We start from the raw sequence: 18,752 nt of genomic DNA on the forward strand, positions 1-18,752 counted from the left end.
AAAAAAAAAAGACTGTATCTCTAAATGCATTCATGTTGGGCTTCAACCCATGAACGGGGCGGGGGGGTGTCGGTGTGGTTTGGCGTGCATCAACCATATACCTATAAACTGGTAGTAAGTTCTAGAAATTTAATTTAGATTTCGTTTTAAAATCTATAACTCTGGATCAGAGGTGCTGCCACTGTTCGAGATGTCAGTGTTAGTACTTGTCCATGGATTCAGGTGGTGTTAACCCAACAGTGAAGTGGATTTACAGTAGACTGGAATTATCTAAATTTCCCTTAAGTCAAACACAGTATATTTTGTATTTGTAGCGAGGGGCACAAGGACTTCCAAATGCCACTGAGCGTGCTGTATAATGCTCCAAGAGGGACAAAACGTCCAGGTGGCTGTGGTGGGGATGTCTGCTTCCCTGCCCCATGCTGGGGAACTTTGGCTCTCAAGGTGCAGCCGCAGGTGGGCAGAGAGAGCACCTGCAGCTGCTACTCTGTCCCTCCATCCCAGGTGGTTAGAGCAGGAGGTACCCCCTGGCAGGATGTGGGGCTTGAGGTCTAGGTCGTCTGCTTACCATGTCCTCTGCCCCCTGCAGCTGAGCATTGACAGTTGCTGGGTAGGCTCCTTCTACTGCCCCCAGGCTGACTTCTCGGCCACCATCTATGATGCCGTCTCCACAGAGAGCACCCTCTTCATTCGGCAGAACCAGCTTGTCTACTATTTCACAGGAACCTACGCTACGCTCTTCAACCGCAGCCACAGCAGTGGTGAGGGCCACCTCGGGCAAAGGGACCCCCAGAGATCCTGGGGTTGGAGTTGGAATTGCTGTTGGTAGAAGGGAGGGACCAACCAAGGTTATGAACCACCCTGCTGGGCTCTCTGGGATTTTCTACCACCACCACCACCACCACCACCATGAATCAACTACAAGAAGGAAGCACAAGCAGGAGGGAAGGGACAGAGAGCAAAAGGAAGCCACAGTCGCACACAGGCAAAATGGCAGGATGACAAACCAACCAAGATGGTGTCACACATCTATAATCCCAGTTACTCAGGAAGCTGAGGCAGGAAGACTGAAACTTCACACCCAATGTGGGTGACTTAGTGATTTAACCAGATTCTACTTTAGGCTGGGGCGATAGCTCAGTGGCATGAGCAACTGCCTGGCAAGCTCAAGGTCCTGAGTTTGGTCATCAGTACCAAACAAACAAGTAGAAATGATTCTATTTAAAATAAAAAATGAAGCCAGGTGTGATGGTGCGTGCCTGTAATCCCAGCATTTGGGAGACTGAGGCAGGAGGATTGCCACAAGTTTGAGGCCAGCCTGGGATACACAGTGAACTACATAGCAAGAACTTGTCTCAGAAAGAAAAGAAAAAAGAAAAAAAAAAGAAAAGAAAAGGGCTGGGGAGTTGTTTGTTGGTAGAGTGCTTGTTTAATCCCCAGTACTACAAAAAAAGAAAAAAAAGAAAGAAAGAAAGAAAGAAAGAAAGAAAGAAAGAAAGAAAGAAAAAGAAAGAAAGAAAAAAAGAAGAATAAAGGTTGAGGAGATAGCTCAGTGACACACTGGCTGCCTGGCAAGTGCAAGGTCCTGAGTTCAATTCCCAATACAAAAAAAGACAAGTCAGAAAGAGAGAAAGACATGGATGGGGGAACATATAGCGTGTCAGAAGAAAGTAAGAAGTCAGAAGAAAGTCAGAAGTAAGACCCTGTCTCAAAATAAAGAGCTGGGAACAGCACACCCCCCTCTCTGCAAATTGCGTACCTAAAAAAGTGCCATAATTTACATTAACGCATTCTCCCAGCCACCCCATTTTCCTCCTTTAGGGCCCTGGGACAGTGGGAGAAATCCAGCGAAAATCAGTTTAAGCCACAGAAAAGTGCTGTGTCTGAGCTTCCTAGCTGACAGCCCAGGAGCATGTGGCTTTCAGGCATGTGCGGCTGGACTGAGAACAGCAAAGGCTTTTCTGCTATGGCTGTAAGCCAGGATGCACTCCGCTTTGCCTGGCTTGTTCATGTCCTGTTCTGAACCAGTGGCCCTGGCCAGGGAAGTGAGAAAGGGGCCTACACCAGCTGGACCTCAGGGACAGAGGACCGGGAAGGGGACTTTTCCCAAAAACAATGCTGCCACTGCCCAGGGTCACCAGACACCACCCCAAGGTGTGGCCCAGGCACAGGTCCTGCCACCTGGCCTGAGGCCCTGTGCTGTCCCCCCCCCCCTCCAGGCAGCTGGGTTCGGGTCCTGGCCACTGAGTGCATCAAAAGGCTGTGTCCGGTGCTTTTTCACAGCAATGGCTCTGAGTACATCATGGCCCTCACCACTGGCAAGCATGAGGGCTATATGCACTTCGGGACCATCACCGGTAAGGGGACCAAGACCCCTCCAGACCTCTCCTCCTGCTCAGTGTGCCCTTCAGCAGTGTCCCAGATCAGCTCGGGAGTGAGTGTGTGTGCACGCGTATGTTCCTTTGTAGAGATAAGGCTCAGGGATATGTTATATATCTTTCAGTACATTTTGGGTTACCAAGGGCAGAAGGTCAATTAAAAACTCCTTTAAACATTATTTGTAGATCTGAAAATGAAAAGGCCAGATGTCAGCTTCAGGCATGGCTGGATCCAGAGGCCTACAGGATATGTGTGTATCAGATTCGGTCTCTGGGCAAGGTAGTATAGCATAGGGACTTACTATCGCAGATTTTGGAGGGAAACTGCTCTCTCACACCCTAGCTGTGTGGCTTTAGACCTCACTGACCTTTCTCCCTATCTGCAAAATGGGGCCGAATGATAATAGTAGCACCTACTTGTTTCCATTGATATAAAGAGAAAGGAAGTTGGTGCATAACAGTCTTAGAACTGGGCCAGGGCCATGGTTTGTACTATTAAAGGTTTGTTATCATCCACCCTATGCTTTGGTTTTGAAGTAGATTTTCCCTGTGGTGTTGGATGGTGCGGTACAAGTTTGTAATCCTAGAATTCTGGGAGAGTGAAGCAGGAGGATTGCAAGTGCACACCCAACCTGTGCAAGCTAGCAATGTAGCAAGTCCCTATCTCAAAATAGAAGTGTAAGGAAAGAGTTTGGGGATAGAGCTCAGTGCAGAGGCCCGGGGCTCTCTGCAAGGGGTGGGGGAAGCCCCCTCTCCCTGAGCTGGAGGTGAGCCCATTCCTGCGCCCAGAGGCAGACTCGCTGCACTGGGAAAGGTCCCCTGGCACGGAGGGGGAGGAGGAGGGGGGACACTGGGAGGCCCCTGTGGGGCGCTAGTGGGGTGCAGCAGGGTGGGAAGGGCCTGAGCATACTTTCACTCCACAGAGGGCCGTGTGTCCTTCGAGATGCTGCCCAAGGGCAGGTCCGTGTGTGAGCAGATCTCTGGTACTGCACTTCCCACCGGGTGGAGGGGTGGTGGAGAGGGGGTTGTGGGCAAAGGCGAGATGGGGGAGGAGCCTGCATGGTGGTGGGAGGGGAGGGCCAACAGGGGTGGGTTCCTCGCACGATGAGGCAGTGGGTGGCTGGGTCCGGGGCTTCTGTAGACCTGCCCTCCATTCTCAGTTGGCAACTGCTCCATTATGTGGGCCGAGTTCCTCTCGGACGAGTACACCATCCTACTGCTGGTGGAGATCCAGGACCTTAAAGCCAAGTCTTTCTGCGTGGTCCGCTACAGGCTGAGTAACTAGGGTGATGGGGGTCGGGTGACCAGACTGGGGCTCCATTCAGGAGATCTTCTAGGCAGACACAGGAAGTGAGGGGAACTGTTCAAGTCAAACATAGATAAGGAGGTAAAAGCTGGTGCTTGCGCAATCCTAGCACTGAGAAAGGCCGAGGCAGGAGGATCACAAGTTCCACCTGGGCAATTTAGGGACCCTGTTTTCACGAAACAAAAACTGGAGAACAATAAAAAGACTGGGATGAAGACCCAGGATTCAATCCTGGATGGGGATAAAAAGGGATAGTAGAGTGGAGAGAGGCTCTGGTGGGCTGGAGAAAACGCAAGAGACCGACCACTCAGGGAGTGGGACTGAAGCGAGTAAAGCCAGCCCCAGAAAGGCTGGGCAGTGCATGAAAACTAAGTTGGATTTCATTTCACTTGCAGTGCGAACCAGACTACCAGATACAGTTAGTTGTACGGCCATGTGCCGCAGAAAACCCCAGTTAGGGCCAGAGGAGATAAGTCTCATTCCTTAATTAGACTGCATCCTCTTGGAGGCAGAACATTCTTAGAATTCACCTTGAGGAATTCTGGCCCAAATGGGAAGCAAGCCTTGCCGAGGGTTTTAGGGAGTAGAGGGGGCCCAAAGCTAGCCCGAGATTCAGGTTTCATAAGCTTGAGGCTTTAGGAGATTCTGCTGTGTTCTCACCCACAGTCAGTGATGACATGGAAGTCCTCTACATCATCCCCAATTTCATCCCTGATGGTAGGAAGGGAAGGCAGGGGTGGCCCCCAAAGTGGATAGGGACCAGAGGAACCCAGGTGATCCTGTTTGTATGCTGTATTTTTTTTCTCTTCTGCTCCAATCAGCTCGGGGCTTGGAGTTCCTGATGATGGTAGGCACGGAGAAGTACACCAACTCCCCCATGGTGCCCAAGGGCATGTTCTTCAACACCTACAACAACGTGCTGATCATCTGGGGCAACTTCCTCCTGCAGAGGTGGGAAGGGCCCCATCCTGGGTGCCCAGGCAGTGTGTCTCCCAGCCCCACTGTGTGTGTGTGTGTGGGGGGCTTTCAGAAGTCACTAAGCCTTCAGAGAAGGCTCCAGTGACTATGTCATGACTGAGAGCAGGGAACAAAATATATGTATATGTATCTGTGGTGCTGGGGATTGAACCCAGAGCCTTCGCACTGAGCTATATCACCAGCCCTTTTTGTTTTTATAATTTTGAGACAGGGTCTTGCTACATTGTTCCATCAGGGTGGAACTTGTGGTTCTCCTGCTTCAGCCTCCTAGAGCGCTAGGATTATAGGCTTGTGCTATCACTTCTGGGAGTCTTGAAGTGAAACTTTATGTGGCTGGATGTGGTGGCTCACGCCTGTGACCCCAGTTCAAAGCCAGCCTGGACTGCATACATAGTGAGTTCAAGGTCAGCCTCAACTATACAGATAATGAGACTCTGAGACCCTGTCTCAATAAACAGATTTAAAAAGCATGGGGCTGGAGAGATGGCTCAGTGGTCTAAAGCACCTACTTGGAACAAGCTTGGCAAAGCACAGGGACCACAGTTCAATCCCCCAGCACCACATGCCAGCCAGCCCAGCCCCCTGGTGGGCTGAGCTGGCCACACACACACACACACACACACACACACACAATAAATAAATGTAATAAATAAATAAACAGCGGAATATATAAAAAAATAAAAAGCAGGGGACAAGGAGATAGCTCAGTGACACAAGCACCTGCCTGGCAAGTGCAAGGTCCAGAGTTTAATCCCCAGTACAATAATAATAATAATAATAATAATCAGTGGAAGCACATTTTCTGAGGACAGTTTAGGGTCTTTCCACTTTCTTACCACTGCTGTGCTGGACAGCAAGCTGCTCTGTCCTATAAATGGGGAGACAGGGGCTCTGAGGACAGAAGGTCACCATGGGTGTGGGTAGGGGCAGAAGCTAGGAGTCCAGGTCCCTTTGCACCGGCTCACAAATTAGCAGAGATCTGGTCAGTGGGACCAGTGTTATATTAGTCCTGGTGCTGAGGAGCAGCTACTTGGGATGCCCATTTTCTGAGCTCTCTGTCTTTGCCCCTTGTAGCTACAATGAAGAAAACTACACCTACCTGGCGGGTTTCCCCAAAGAGTTAAGCATCAAATACCTGGTCAATTCATTTGGTGGGGACATTGCTATTATCACGGAGACTGAAGAGGTAGGCTTCCCTGACCCACTCCCTCCTCCCCCTTTGCTCAGCCCAAATCCACCTCCCCTGTTAGGGTAAAGGGGCTGAGAGTGGGAGCATCATCAGGGATCCCGGGAAAGGGCACCAGAAGCTCCATTCATTACAGAACCCTGGAACGCAGAGAGGGTAAGAGTTTTTGTCAAGTTCATATAGCACCAGCACTCAGGAGGCTGCAGCAGGAGGATCACAGTGCAAGGCTACCCTAGATTACATAGCAAGACTCTGTCTCAGAAAGAAAAGAAAAGAAGGAAGGAAGAAAGAAAGAAAAAAACAAATACAAACGAACGAACGAACATTCTGGCATGGGCTGGAACCTGAAGTGGCAGGGCTTGGGCACGTAGAGAGCTGGCACTGCAGAGCAGGATGGGGCTCGCCTGGCCCCACAGTATGGGGCAGCCCTGGGTGGAGGGAGGGTGTGACTGGAGGTCCCCTCAGCCCAGACACAAGGCCTGCTGCCCTACAGATATGGTACCTCCTGGAGGGCAGTTACCACGTGTACCGACTGTTCCCGTCCCGAGGCTGGAGCATCCACTCCAGTCTGCAGATGTTGCAACAGTCCTCTCTCTATGCCCCCAATGAGACCTCGGTCACCTTCTTCTACGAAGACAGGGAGCTGTACCAGGTGCCCAGGGTGCTTCGGGGCCACACGGGGGCGCTCACCGCACGGTACTGACAGCACCTCACTGGCTGCCTTCCTCCCACAGCTGGTGTACCTCCTCGAGGGCCACGGGCAGGGTCACCTGGTCAAGAGGCCTGTGCCTGTGGAGAAGCTGCTGCTGTATGAGCAGCAGAGCCACTACCAGTTGCATCAGCAGGGGTAAAAGGATGGGGACCCCACAGGTGGCCCCAGAAGCCCCAACCCTAGGAGCAGCACCTTCCAGGCTGAAATGAGGGAGCTCAGCACCTGTAAAGCTCAAAGGAGGAGCCAGATCCGGGGAGGGCGAATCAAGGAGGGCCTCACGGGGAAGGAGGCAGAGCTGGATCCTGAAGAGTGAAGAGAATTAGCCGGGTGGGGAGGTCCTGGCTCCTGTGCTGGGCTGGAGCGGGACCATGTACGAGGGCGCGGGGGAAGAAAGGAGAATGGGCATTGAGGAATCACAAGTTGACAGCAACAAAAAACAAATCAAAAAGAGAATCACATGTTCAGCCAGGCATGTTCTAGCACACATTTGTAATCCTAGCATTTGAAAGGTTCAGGTAGAAAGATAACTGAAGGTTCACACGCGACCTGGGCTACATAGTTCAAGTCCATCCTAAGCTCCTATCTTAAAACAAAAGTTTTAAAAAACGCTGTGAGCAGCGGCACATGCCTATGATCCTGGCATTCAAGAAGCTGAGACAGGAGGACTGCCACAAGTTTGAGGCCAGCCTGGACTACTAAGGAACTTCAAGTCTAGTCATAACTGTAGGGAGACCCTGTATTAAAAAAAAAAAAAGTTCAAAAGCAGGTAGGACAATTTAGGAAGATACTGTCTTACAATAAGAAGAATAAAAAGGAAGGCCGGCAAGATAGTTCAGTGGTCTAAAGCACCTGCTTAGGCAACTTTAGACAATTGTGCAGGTATCGTGGTTCAGTCCATGGCACCACATGCCACACCAACCCCGCCCCCAGAGTGGGCTGAGCTGGCCACGATAAATAAATAAATAAACGAATAAAATGATAAAAAGAAAAAGGAAGAGGAGGCTGGGGACTTAGGTCATTGTGAAGGCCCTGGGTTCGATTCAATCCCTAGTAACACACATACACAGGTGCACCACACACATATAACACAAGGCACCAAAAAACAAAAAACAAACAAACAAAAAACCAAAAGCAAAAAACAAGGCTTGGTGGATTGGCTGTGGAGGGCAGGGCCTTTGATCTGAGGCACCAGGACAGCCAATGAGTGTGCTGAGAGGGCACTGGGAAGAGGGGCTGAGGCACAGGGCTGGATTAGATTTGGGGAGCCAGCGGCAAGGTGAGCGTGAGGCCTGGGAGGCTAGCAGTGTCCAGCAGTGGGCGCCTTGGACAACTGCTCTCCCCCCACCCCACTCCCCTGCTGTGCAGGAGCCATATGGTGCTGACCTTCACCAACCAGTGCCCCTTCACCATGCTGAGCCTGCTGAACCTGCCCAACCCTCAGGCCTACACGCGTGAGGAATGCTACCGGGCTCGGCCACCCCATATCCTGGAGAGCTCGGGCTTCCACAGCAAGAAGTCGCTTGCTGTCTACCAGGGCCTCCTCTACTACCTGCTCTGGCTGCACTCTAAGTACAACAAGGTGGGTGCCCCATGGTGTCTACACCTGGCAGAGGGGAACCAACCTATGCAGCAGAATTGGGGACTTGTGGAACAACTGCTGCTGTATGAGCAGCAGAGCCACTACCAGTTCCAGGACTTGGAGGAGGGTAGAGGTGGGGCTGGCTTAAGTAGGACTGTGAAGAATGGTTTTGGGGGTGTAGCAGGTATGCAGAAGCTGGGTTTGGTTGCTAGGTGTGGTGGTGCACACCTGTAATTTCAGCAGAGAGACAGACTGAGACAGAAGGATTGTGAATTAGAACCCAGCCTTGGAAATCTAGCAATTTAGCCAGACCTTATCAGAGAGAGAGAGAAAAAAAATGGAGGACAGGGACCTACCTTCATGAGTAGAGTATAGCTCAGTTCAAAGGTCCTGGGTTCAATGTCCAATACCCCAAAAGAAAGGCCCAGGTTTGGGGACTAGCTGCATTAGATACCTTCTGCCTAAGGCCCGTCACCCACTCCTTCAATCCTTTGATCCTTGTAGCCATATGCAGACCCAGTACATGATCCTACTTGGCGCTGGTGGAAAAATAAGAAGCAGGACCAGGTATGTGGAGAAGGCTGAGGGCTGGGAAATTGGGGTTAGCCTCCACATACCCACGCTGACTGTTGCACCCACCAGGATTACTACTTATATCTAAAAAGAAACTGGCTGAGCGCAGGCGGCATACACATTGACATGGCCAGCTATGAAAAAGTCTATGACCTCAAGTCCCAGTACCAGCTGCCCCAGTACATTTTCTTGGACAAGGGCAACTCCTACCAGTTCTCCTTAAAGATGCGCTCCAAAGAAGGTCTGTGGGCTGACCCTGCACCTAGTGCCTGCTTCTAGAAGGACGGGGTCTGGGACCCAGGCACCAAGGGGCGCAAGGCCTGAACCCCTGTCTGTGCCCCACACAGGCTCCGCCTTCCAGGCACAGCGCAAGCTGGCAGTGGGCTTTTTGCTAGCTGATCCCCACTGCCTTGAGGCCTTTGCGAAGCAGGAGGCTGCTGTTATTCGAAACTCGGTGCAGTTCTTGGTGAGGCTGGGAGAGGGGATGGCTATCAAGGGAGTAGTGGTGTAGGCTGTGATCCCAGCACTGGAGGGCCTGAGGCAGGAGAATCCCTGAGAGTTTGAGACCAGGTTGGGCCATGTAGTGAGTTCAAGGCCAGGCTGAAATACAAAGTGAGACTGACATTCTCTCTGTCTCTCTCTGTCTCTCTCTGTCTCTGTCTGTCTATCTGTCTGTCTGTCTGTCTGTCTGTCTGTCTGTCTGTCTTTCTCTCTCTCTCTCTCAAAATGTTGTACTAAGCAAAAGATATAATGAAAAAAAAAAAAAAAAAAAAAAAAGGTGGGTATAGAGTTCTTAGGTCCTGGGAGCTATTTCTCTATTCCTCCACATGAGAAATGGAAAACCATGGATCTGCTAGTCCCCCGCTGCCCCAGCTGCGGAGTATCGGAACATTCCCTGGGGCCTTGGACCCATATAGGCCTTATTTTGTTCTCTCCCGCTTTCCCACTCCAGATTACGCTGAGGGATAAAAAGGTTTGCTATGACCAGGGCATTAGTGGACATCATCTCATGAAGACTTCCGTGATGGTCAAGGTATAGTCCAAGCCTGGAGGGGAGGTTCACGGGGTGAGGGGGAAGCCCCAGCCTGTGGGGACCACCATAATCACCTGATTCTACCTGCAGGTGCGAGGGTCTTCTGGGCACTGCTTCCAGAGCACGCACTTTGGGCTCCGCATGCAAGTACGAGAGCTTGGGATACTGCGCCTTGTGCCGGGACAAGAGTGGTTGGGCTGGGGCTCAAGTCCCAGTGTGCTTCTGGGAGTCCCACTACTACATTCCTGATTCCCTGCCTTCTCATTCATGTTCACATTCATCCACCCACCCACTTATTGCTTTCCTCCATTTATCTGTTTAGGAAGGGCTGACATCATGTAGGTTGCACACAAGCTTGTCTGTCCAAGTGCCTTCTGTTGGGCACTTCTCTGCAGAGGAAGATAAAGCAGCTGAGAGACAGGGCTACTTTTTCCAATCCAGTTGGCACAAAGGTGCCACGTGGCCAGCTTGGCTTCCTTTTACATACTGGTTTTATTTCTCTCTCTCCTTCTGTCTCTCTCTCTCTGTCTCTGTCTGTCTGTCTGTCTGTCTGTCTGTCTCTCTCTCTCTCTGTCTCTCTCTCTCTCTCTCTCTCTTTCCTTCCTTCCTTCCTTTCTGTCTGTCTTTTTTCTTTCTTCTTTTCATCTTTCTTTTTTGTACTAGAAATCAAACTCAGGATCTTGTGCCTGTCAGGCAGGCACTTGTACCACTGAGCTATATCCCCAGCCCCCTTTCTTTCTTTCTTTCTTTCTTTCTTTCTTTCTTTCTTTCTTTCTTTCTTTCTTTCTTTCTTCTATTCTGGGGATTGAATGCAGGTCCTTAACATTAAGCTTTGTTCTTCTTCTCTCCCTGTTTCTTTTTCTCTCTCTCTTGTTTTTATTGTTGTTTTTGTTTTTGTTTCAGAACTGGAGATTGAACTCAGGCCCTTGCACTTGCCAGGCAAGTGCTTATTCTACTGAGCTATCTCCTCAGCCACAGGCTGGCCTCAAACTCATGATGATCCTCCTACATCAGCCTCCAGAGTACTGGGATTATAGACATGCACCACCATGACTGGCTCAATTTTTATTTTGAGACAAGGTCTCAACAGGCAGTAGAAGGCAGGCCGTAATAGCAGCACTCCTTGGTTTATGTGAGATTTGAGGGTTGGACTAAAATCACAGGAGTGAACATGACTTAGTCAAGGTGACCAAAGATGAGTTTAGAGCAGAGACAAGGTTAGAGCAGGGATGGTGGCTGGTCCTGGGATCCTGGGGGCCATGCAGAGTGAGACAGCTTCACAGGGGGACTCAGAGCAGAAAAGGGACTTGTGTGCTCACTGGATCCATCTGGTTGCCTGCAGGGAGGGACAGACCTAGGGGAGTGGAAACAGGAAGGTCAAGGAGGAGATCAGGTTGGACAGTATCCTGATGGATTGGATGTGGGTATGAAGGAAAGGGAGGTTGCAGGGATGGAATCAAGGCTTTTAGCCTGGACATCTGGACGGGATGGAAGTACCAGTAACCACGATGGTTCCTAGGCACACTGTGTCTCACATGCCCATTACGCCTCACAGGGAGAGAGGGGCTGATTGATATAAAGTCTTTAGTCCAAAGCTCGCCTGGGAGTGTTTACTATATGGCTACCAGCTTCTCTCCTTAGCTGCCATCAACATAGAGGATGTCTTGTGTCCTTTTGTCTCTTACGTAAATGCTTGTACCCTATTCCCGAACAGGCCCAGGGACTTCTCATTCTGAAGGCAGTGTTATGGGGATTCGTTCTGGGGTCCAGTTCCTCATCTGTTACATGATACTGCTGGCCTATTATTGATGAACTGAAGCCCAAGCTCAAGTCTACAAAGTAGGACCAAGAGCTTGTGCGAGGCCATTAGGAGATGAGAGCTACTTTACATGTTGCACGCTAGAGGCATCTGGAACCAACCTGTCCTTCCAAGCCTGACTCTACCACTTACAAACCCTGTGGCTTTGGAATTACTAAACTACTTGAGTATGCTATGCCTCACTTTGTCATTTCTAAAATGAGGCATACAGACATCTGTGAGCTTTAAAGATGTGTCCATGTACATGCACTCCATATAGTAAGTACTCCCAGGCCAGCCCTGGACAGAAGACAAAGTAACTTTAAATATATAAAACTCTTGTTTTGTTTTGCTTTCATGGCACTAGGGATTAAGCCCAGAGCTTTCACTCTGAGCTATATCCCTACCCAAACACCCTCCCCCCAGTTCGAGACAGCATTGTGCTAAGTCACTACGTTGCCCCGTCCAGCCTCAAACTTTTGATCCTCCTGCCCCAACTTCCCAGAGTTTTGGGATTACAGATGTGCACCACCATGCCTTGCCATGAATATGTGAAATTCTTTGAGTATCACCCAGTATCTTGCATACAGGAGAAGCTACATAAATGTTGGTAGCTGTTACAAGTATAGTTACACTTTTTTTCATCTAAAAAAATGCTTAGTGCTAGGTTTGATGGCATGTGCCTCCAACTCCAGCACTCAGAGAGCTGAGGAAGGAGGATCTCTGTGAGTTTGAGGCCAGCCTGAACTATATAATAAGACCTTGTCTTAAAAAAGAATTAGTGGGGGGCCTGGCCCTAGCTCAGGCCTTTAAGTGGCTGCTTCCACAAAGCTGTCAGCCTCAGGTTGCTGGAGTTCGAACCTCACAACTCTCCCGCTGGCCAAAAGTACCCTGAAGGCATTCGAGGAAAAAAAAAAAAGAATTAGTGCGTGTTTACATATGATTACATTTATTGTGGGGAGCTGGAGCGTGTACATAACACATCTTTCATTCTTTTTGCTTCCCTTGCCTTCCCTTCGCTCAGTGGTACTTATAACTATAGGTTGCTAAGGGTGGTGCCGCATGACTGTAACCTCAGCTACTCTGGAAGATGAGGCAGGAAAATCATAAGCTGAAGACTAGCAATTTAGTGAAAGCCTTTCTCAAAATACAAGTAGAGGACCTGGGGATGGAGTACAGAGACTCTAGGCTCAATTCCCAACACACACACACACACACACACACACACACACACACACACACACACAGAATTGGGGGTGTGCCAGGCAGTTAGCTCTAGTGTGTGTTGAAGGTACAGTGTTTTCTCTACCACCACTCTTCTCCCACCCCAGCATCCCGTTTTTCTTTTGTCCAGGGCAACCTGATGTTGCCAGTGTTTATTGGCTGCCCCCCAGGCAAGCGCCTGGCTTTTGACATCACCTACACGCTGGAACACAGCCGCCTACTCAACAAACAGTACTTCGACTGCGTGCACCCGGACCCCGAGATGCCCTGCTTTCTCTTCCGTGACCGTGTGTTCTGTCCCATGCCGGCCAGAGTTCGCTGTCCCCGGGGCCCCCCACTGCACCCCCCCCTCCCCTACCCAGTGGGGTCCACATCGCTCTGCTCCAACCCTTGACCATCTCTCCTCCTCCCGCCTCAGTTCTACTTCCACTTCTTTTCGGGCCACGCTCATTTCCTCTCCTGTTCTCAATTCCTTCCCATCCCAGAGTTCCACCCTTTCTTCTTGGTTCAAGATTTGGTGACGGGAGACTCAGGCAGTTTCATGGGCAGGTAAAGGCGAAGCCAACCTGTCCTGCATGGGTCTCGGGGTACTTAGCGCAGGAGGGGATGCTGGAATTGGGGGTCCTGTGTCAGTCCACGAGCACCCGTGCTCCCGGCAGATACATGCTGAAGGTGGTGGGTGGCGGGCCCACCCTGGACAGCATTCGGGACTACAGCGAGGAGGAAATCTACCGCTTCAACAGCCCGCTGGACACGTAAGCCGGGCTGGGGTGACCATGCCCCACCTTCCTCCCTCGCAGCCCCTCACACCTCTACCTGTCTCAAACTGGTTGCAAGCCCCACCCACCGAGCACCAGCCCCGTCCACAGACAGACCAATAGGGTCTGGAAAGCAAATACAGCCCCGCCCACACCCAGGCCCCGCCCAGGCCCCACCCCCCTGAATTCACTGTCCTGCGCAGGACTAATAGCCGCATCTGGACTACAGAGACCATAGAGACCACGGAGGACGGGGCATTCCATATCATGTCCTCTCAGAGCTTCGGCATCCAGTGAGTCACCAGGCCCCACCCCCTCCTTCCCAGAAGGGCTGCCATCCTTCCTGCTATCCTGGTTCTGACAGTCTTCTAGGTCTAGAAGCTAGGCCAACTGCCTTTGTGTTGGGGAGCGGGGAGGGACAATACAGCGGGACCCTCAGTCTGGAACGCTGGACTCTCCTCCTCTCTCTAGGGGGATGTCCCGCCATCAAGGAGACTTTCCCTACTATTTCAGGATGCGACTGTCTTCTCTTGGCTTCCTGGTTCCATCCCTGTCAAGACCCTTCTACCTGTTCTCTCTCTGTTCAGGCCTTAAGCCCCTCCCAGCACCTCCCCATGCCTCTGCTGCACCTTTCTTCCCATCCCTGCTCACTCTGTCCAGTCATTTCCTTCTGTGGGGTCTGCTTGTCTTGCAGGATCAGATCCTGAGTAGACACAATACAGTCCTCTCCACACACACATGAAATTCAACCTATGCTGCACCGAGCTACATTGCCAGCCCTTCTCTGTTTGGAGATAAGGTCTGGCTAAGTTCTGAACTGTTCAGGTTGGGCTGTAACTTGAGTCTCTTACCTCTGCTTCTCAGAAGGATAGGATTACAGTTGTGCACACTGCACCTGGCATAAATATAGCATTTTAGGGTTGTGGTTGTTGTTCTTTTTTTTTTTTGGTTTGGTGTTTTTGAGACAGAGTTGATCTGTCCCCCAGGGTAGCTCAGGCTGGCCTTGAACTCACTGCAATGCTCCTGCCTTAGCCTCCAGAGTGCTCAAATCACAGATGTGTGCCACCATGCCCGGCTGTGTTTTTATTTATTTATTTATCTTTTAAATGTATTTAGTACAGGGTTTATAGGGTCCCACTACACAGATGGTACTTGTGGTGATCCTGTTTTCAGCCTCTCAAGTGCTGGGATTACAGGAGCTCACCACCACGCCAGTCTCAGTCTCCATCTCAGCGAGCCCTGGGGGTGGGGCCAGCATGGCATGCCACGGATTGAATGGTCTCTGCACTGCCATGCCCGGTTTTGGTGGCCAGCATGGCAGGCCAGGGGTTCCAGGGCCAGCACAGCATGCGGTACCAGGGATCAAACCTGGGTCCTTGCGCTTGCCAGGCAGGAGTTTAGATTGCTGAGCTATCTCCCCAGCCCTATAATACTGCTTAGTTAACTTTGAAAACATTTCAACATTTTAAACATATAAAAATTAAACACAGTATCATAAATCTTGTTTAAGTGAAGATTGTTGAACTTTCATTGATGTAGTGGCTCCTCGATAATAATGAAGAGTTCTAGCTTGTTTAAAACCAGTATTGACCGCCGGGGAGATGGCTCAGTGGATAAGCACTTCCCTGGCAAGCTCAAGGGCATGAGTTCAATCCCCCGTTCTGCAAAAAAAACCCCAGATGAATATGTATATATATTGGGGCTGGTGAGATGGCTCAGTGGTCTGAAGCACCTGCTTGGAACAGGCTTAGCAAAGCACAGGGACCGCGGTTCAATCCCCCAGCACCACATGCCGGCCAGCCCCGCCCCCTGGTGGGCTGAGTGGCCACACACACACACACACACACACACAAATAAATAAAATTTAAAAAAAAAAGTATTGACCTACCCCACTTAACTAACAAAACAAAACAAAACCCCAAACATAGCTGATGCCAGCTCATTCGCCTTGACGCCAGCTAAGATGATCAACAGGATGCTGGATTACTATATACACAGAGAAGATGCTGGTGTGGTGGTTTGTGCCCATAATCCCAGTACTTGGGAGGCTGAGGGAGGAAGATTGCTTCAAGTTCAAGGCCAGCTTCGCCCACACACAGTTTGAGGCCAGTTTGAAATATAGTGAGACACTGTCTCAAAACAAAACAAAATCTCAAGCTGGGCATGATGGCACATGCCTATAGTCCCAATACTTGGCACGCTGAGGCAGGAGAATCCTCAAAGGTTTGAGGCCAGCCTAGGCTACATAGTGAGTTCAGGGGCAGCCTGAACTGCGCAACAAAATCCTGTCTCAGAGGAAAAAAAAAAAAAAAAAAAACCTGTTGAATTCCTGATGATCAAGGCAGCATCACTGGATGAATGGAAGAAAGAGTGGATGAGAGAGGCCTGAGACGACAGCTGGGTGCGTGGGATGGAGAGGAAATCAGGGCCTGGCATACACTAGGCATAGATGGCAGCACAAGAGCCCACACTTGGCTTCCAGGTGGCTGTGTCTGGAGAACTCCCCATGCTATGACACGACCCCCCAAAGCATCTTCTCACCTGAATTCTACTTCAAGGTATTGGTGAGCAATAGGTGAGCCAGGCCTTGGGGCCCAGGTGGAGGTTGGTGGTGTCCTAAAGGGTGGTGCCCCCAGCTGCCTCCAAACCCTGGACCCATCCCCTACCAGAGGTGTGGACAGCAGCACATACTGTGACTACCAGCTCAACTTCCTGCTGCACATCCACGGGTTGCCGCTCAGTTTCAGGCGGGCCCTCTCCATCGCCCTTGTGAGTGGCTGCTGGGAGCTGCCCTGCGGGGTGGGCAGGGGCCCCGGGCTGTGCACCCAAGCCTTGCACCCCCATGCCTCAGGTGTCCGCCAGCGTGTTTGTTGGCCTGGTGATCCTCTACATCACCTTCTGCCTCTTGTGGCCGCTTATGGTGAAGGCCTGGAATAATTTCCTCTGGAAGATGAACACCGTCATCACCTCAGGGTCCTTATACTACTCCACATCCAGCAGCAGCTCCTCACAGATGAGCAGCAATGCCAGCTTGAAGGGCACCTCCAAAGTCACTTTGAAGGAGGACAAGGGGGACAAGGCTGACGCTGAGGAAGCTGTAGCAAAGGAGCTCCCGAGCTGAGCCTCTCCCTCACCTCAAGCCCTCGCCCACCCTTGGCTTCTCATAATAGCCCACCGCGAAAGTGCAGCCTGGCCCCTACCATGGCCTTTCTTTGTTTTACTTGAATGTTCACTTCTCACTCAGAGCCAAATAAAGCCCCATTTCAGAATGAGCCACCATGACTCTTCAGAAGGGCTCACGTTTCATTGGTTTGTACCAACACAGCTGCACAACAAAGGTCCAACACAGGTCCTCAAAATGTCAAACTTTAGGTGGGCTTAGTAGTATACATCTGTAATCCCAGCACTCTGGGAGGCAAAGGCAGGAGGATCACAAGTTTAACCCCAGCCTAGTCAATTTAGTGACTTAATCAGATCCTGTCTCAAGATAAAAAGGGCTGGAAATGGAATTTAATGCAAAGGCCCCAAGAGAACTCCTCATGGGTTCAGTCCCCATTACTGGGGTGTGTGTGTGTGTGTAAATATTTGTACCAATTGGTTCTTTCTGTGCCTGTCATGTTCTACAAATATCCAGGGCAAAAGAATGGGGCCCACTGTAGGTAAAAGGTGCCATGAAACCTAAGAGAGAGGAAGGCAGATTCAAGACTGCAGAGTGAAAAAAAAAATTTTTTTTTTGATACAGGGTCTTGCTACAGTTTGGACTTATAGTGATCCTCCTGTCTCAGCCTCCATGGTGCTGGGATTATAGGTGTGTGTGGTGACACCTGATTCCACAGCCAGCACAGCATACAATACCGGGGATTGAACTCAGGATCTTGCGCTTGCCAGTCAGGTGCTTATGCCACCAAGCTATCTCCCCAGCTCCAAAGTGCAATTTGTTGAGGATTTGCTAACCAAAGCATGATCCTGGGTGGCAGCAAGAATGGTGGATTATGGGGCTGGTGAGATGGCTCAGTGGTCTAAAGCACCTACTTAGAACAAGCTTAGCAAAACGCAGGGACCGCGGTTCAATCCCCAGCACCACATGCCAGCCAGCCCTGCCCCCTGGTGGGCTGAGCTGGCCACACACACACACACATAAATAAATAAATAAAATTTAAAAAAAAAAAAAAAAGAATGGTGGATTACCACAAATTGGGGCAGACAGAGGGAACTTGTATATAGAGGTCAGGACAAAATAACTTCTTCCAAGCCAAACTGTATCTAGTCTATCTCAGGTTGACACCAAATATGTCAGCATGTTCCCGGTAGTGAGGCCAGGGTTTACTGGGAAACTCCACAAAACACTCTCCTGGTTTTATTTATGTACCATGCTGGAAAATCATGCAGGGTGGGAAAAAGGCCCAAGTTCCTCAGGGGCAATATCACAGTTACAACTCAAGATGGCTGCAGTCAGGTCAAGATGGATCTGGGCACTATTGGCCCAGGTCCTCTCTAGAGTGTCCCAGTAGGGTCCTCCATTACCCAGGTCCATTGCTATGGCCTGTACTATTGATTGGTTGGTGCTCCATCATTAAATATTTTGAATGTTAACATCTATTTAGTGGCTTTAGGGATAGAGAGACAGCTCAGCACCATAAGTACCTGCCAGGCAAGCACAAGGTCCCAAGTTCTATCCCCAGCAACCCCCATCTCCAAAAAAGTACAATATTTGGTGGCTTTAGGTGTTAGGTGTGGGGCAACTGTAAGAGGTTAACATTTTAATTTTAGCTGCAAGTAGTAACAATTTGAATCAAATGTTCTACATGGAAATGGTAATTTATGGGTTTGTTATTATAGGCTTCAAGGATCATTTGATTCAGAAATTCTCAGTATTTGCAAGATTCTGACTCCATTTCTGTGGAGTTTTCCCTGATCTGCTCTCCTCTGAGTGTGATCCTCTGACCACTGGGCAACAATCCTCATCATCTAGGGCCACCATTATCCAGGGAGAGAGGGCACATTTGAGAGAGAGAGAGAGAGAGAGAGAGAGAGAGAGAGAGAGAGAGAGAGAGAGAGAGACAGATCACGTGTAAAGATCTGGAAGGAAGAAACGAAGCAGCATGTACCACTCCTACAGGGTCAGTATCACTCCACCCTACAAATCACATTGCCAGAAGGATGGAGCGTCAACTGGCCAATCAGATGCTACTCCTGGAGCTGAGAGCAGTTAATCCCAGTCTTTTGT

At 50.3% G+C, this 18,752-nt stretch overlaps 1 protein-coding gene across 5 annotated transcripts in view; it reads left to right on the top strand.

Annotated features, from left to right (window-relative positions):
* The window catches only part of Catsperg (cation channel sperm associated auxiliary subunit gamma), a 38,827-nt gene extending 22,075 nt beyond the window's left edge, over positions 1-16,752 (top strand). Inside the window, exons 8-29 of one of the 5 annotated variants that reach the window (XM_004636863.2) lie at positions 590-761; positions 2,220-2,357; positions 3,302-3,361; positions 3,539-3,655; positions 4,351-4,401; positions 4,506-4,635; positions 5,737-5,848; positions 6,342-6,500; positions 6,583-6,695; positions 7,926-8,139; positions 8,644-8,706; positions 8,782-8,953; positions 9,060-9,178; positions 9,665-9,745; positions 9,836-9,892; positions 12,898-13,054; positions 13,253-13,316; positions 13,427-13,522; positions 13,729-13,818; positions 16,008-16,100; positions 16,195-16,294; positions 16,377-16,752. In XM_004636863.2, the coding sequence (XP_004636920.2) occupies positions 590-761; positions 2,220-2,357; positions 3,302-3,361; positions 3,539-3,655; positions 4,351-4,401; positions 4,506-4,635; positions 5,737-5,848; positions 6,342-6,500; positions 6,583-6,695; positions 7,926-8,139; positions 8,644-8,706; positions 8,782-8,953; positions 9,060-9,178; positions 9,665-9,745; positions 9,836-9,892; positions 12,898-13,054; positions 13,253-13,316; positions 13,427-13,522; positions 13,729-13,818; positions 16,008-16,100; positions 16,195-16,294; positions 16,377-16,646 (2,628 nt within the window). In that variant the 3' untranslated portion in view covers positions 16,647-16,752. Of the gene's footprint in view, positions 1-589; positions 762-2,219; positions 2,358-3,301; positions 3,362-3,538; positions 3,656-4,350; positions 4,402-4,505; positions 4,636-5,736; positions 5,849-6,341; positions 6,501-6,582; positions 6,696-7,925; positions 8,140-8,643; positions 8,707-8,781; positions 8,954-9,059; positions 9,179-9,664; positions 9,746-9,835; positions 9,893-11,459; positions 11,699-12,897; positions 13,055-13,252; positions 13,317-13,426; positions 13,523-13,728; positions 13,819-16,007; positions 16,101-16,194; positions 16,295-16,376 lie in introns of those variants that run through there. The other 4 variants (XR_002822257.1, XM_023721555.1, XM_023721556.1 and 1 more) reach the window with 4 other exon arrangements.
* Positions 16,753-18,752: the final 2,000 nt, after the last annotated feature.

This window comes from Octodon degus, unplaced genomic scaffold, assembly GCF_000260255.1.
Source record: "Octodon degus isolate 3935 unplaced genomic scaffold, OctDeg1.0 scaffold00083, whole genome shotgun sequence".
Classification (NCBI taxonomy): Eukaryota; Metazoa; Chordata; class Mammalia; order Rodentia; family Octodontidae; genus Octodon; species Octodon degus.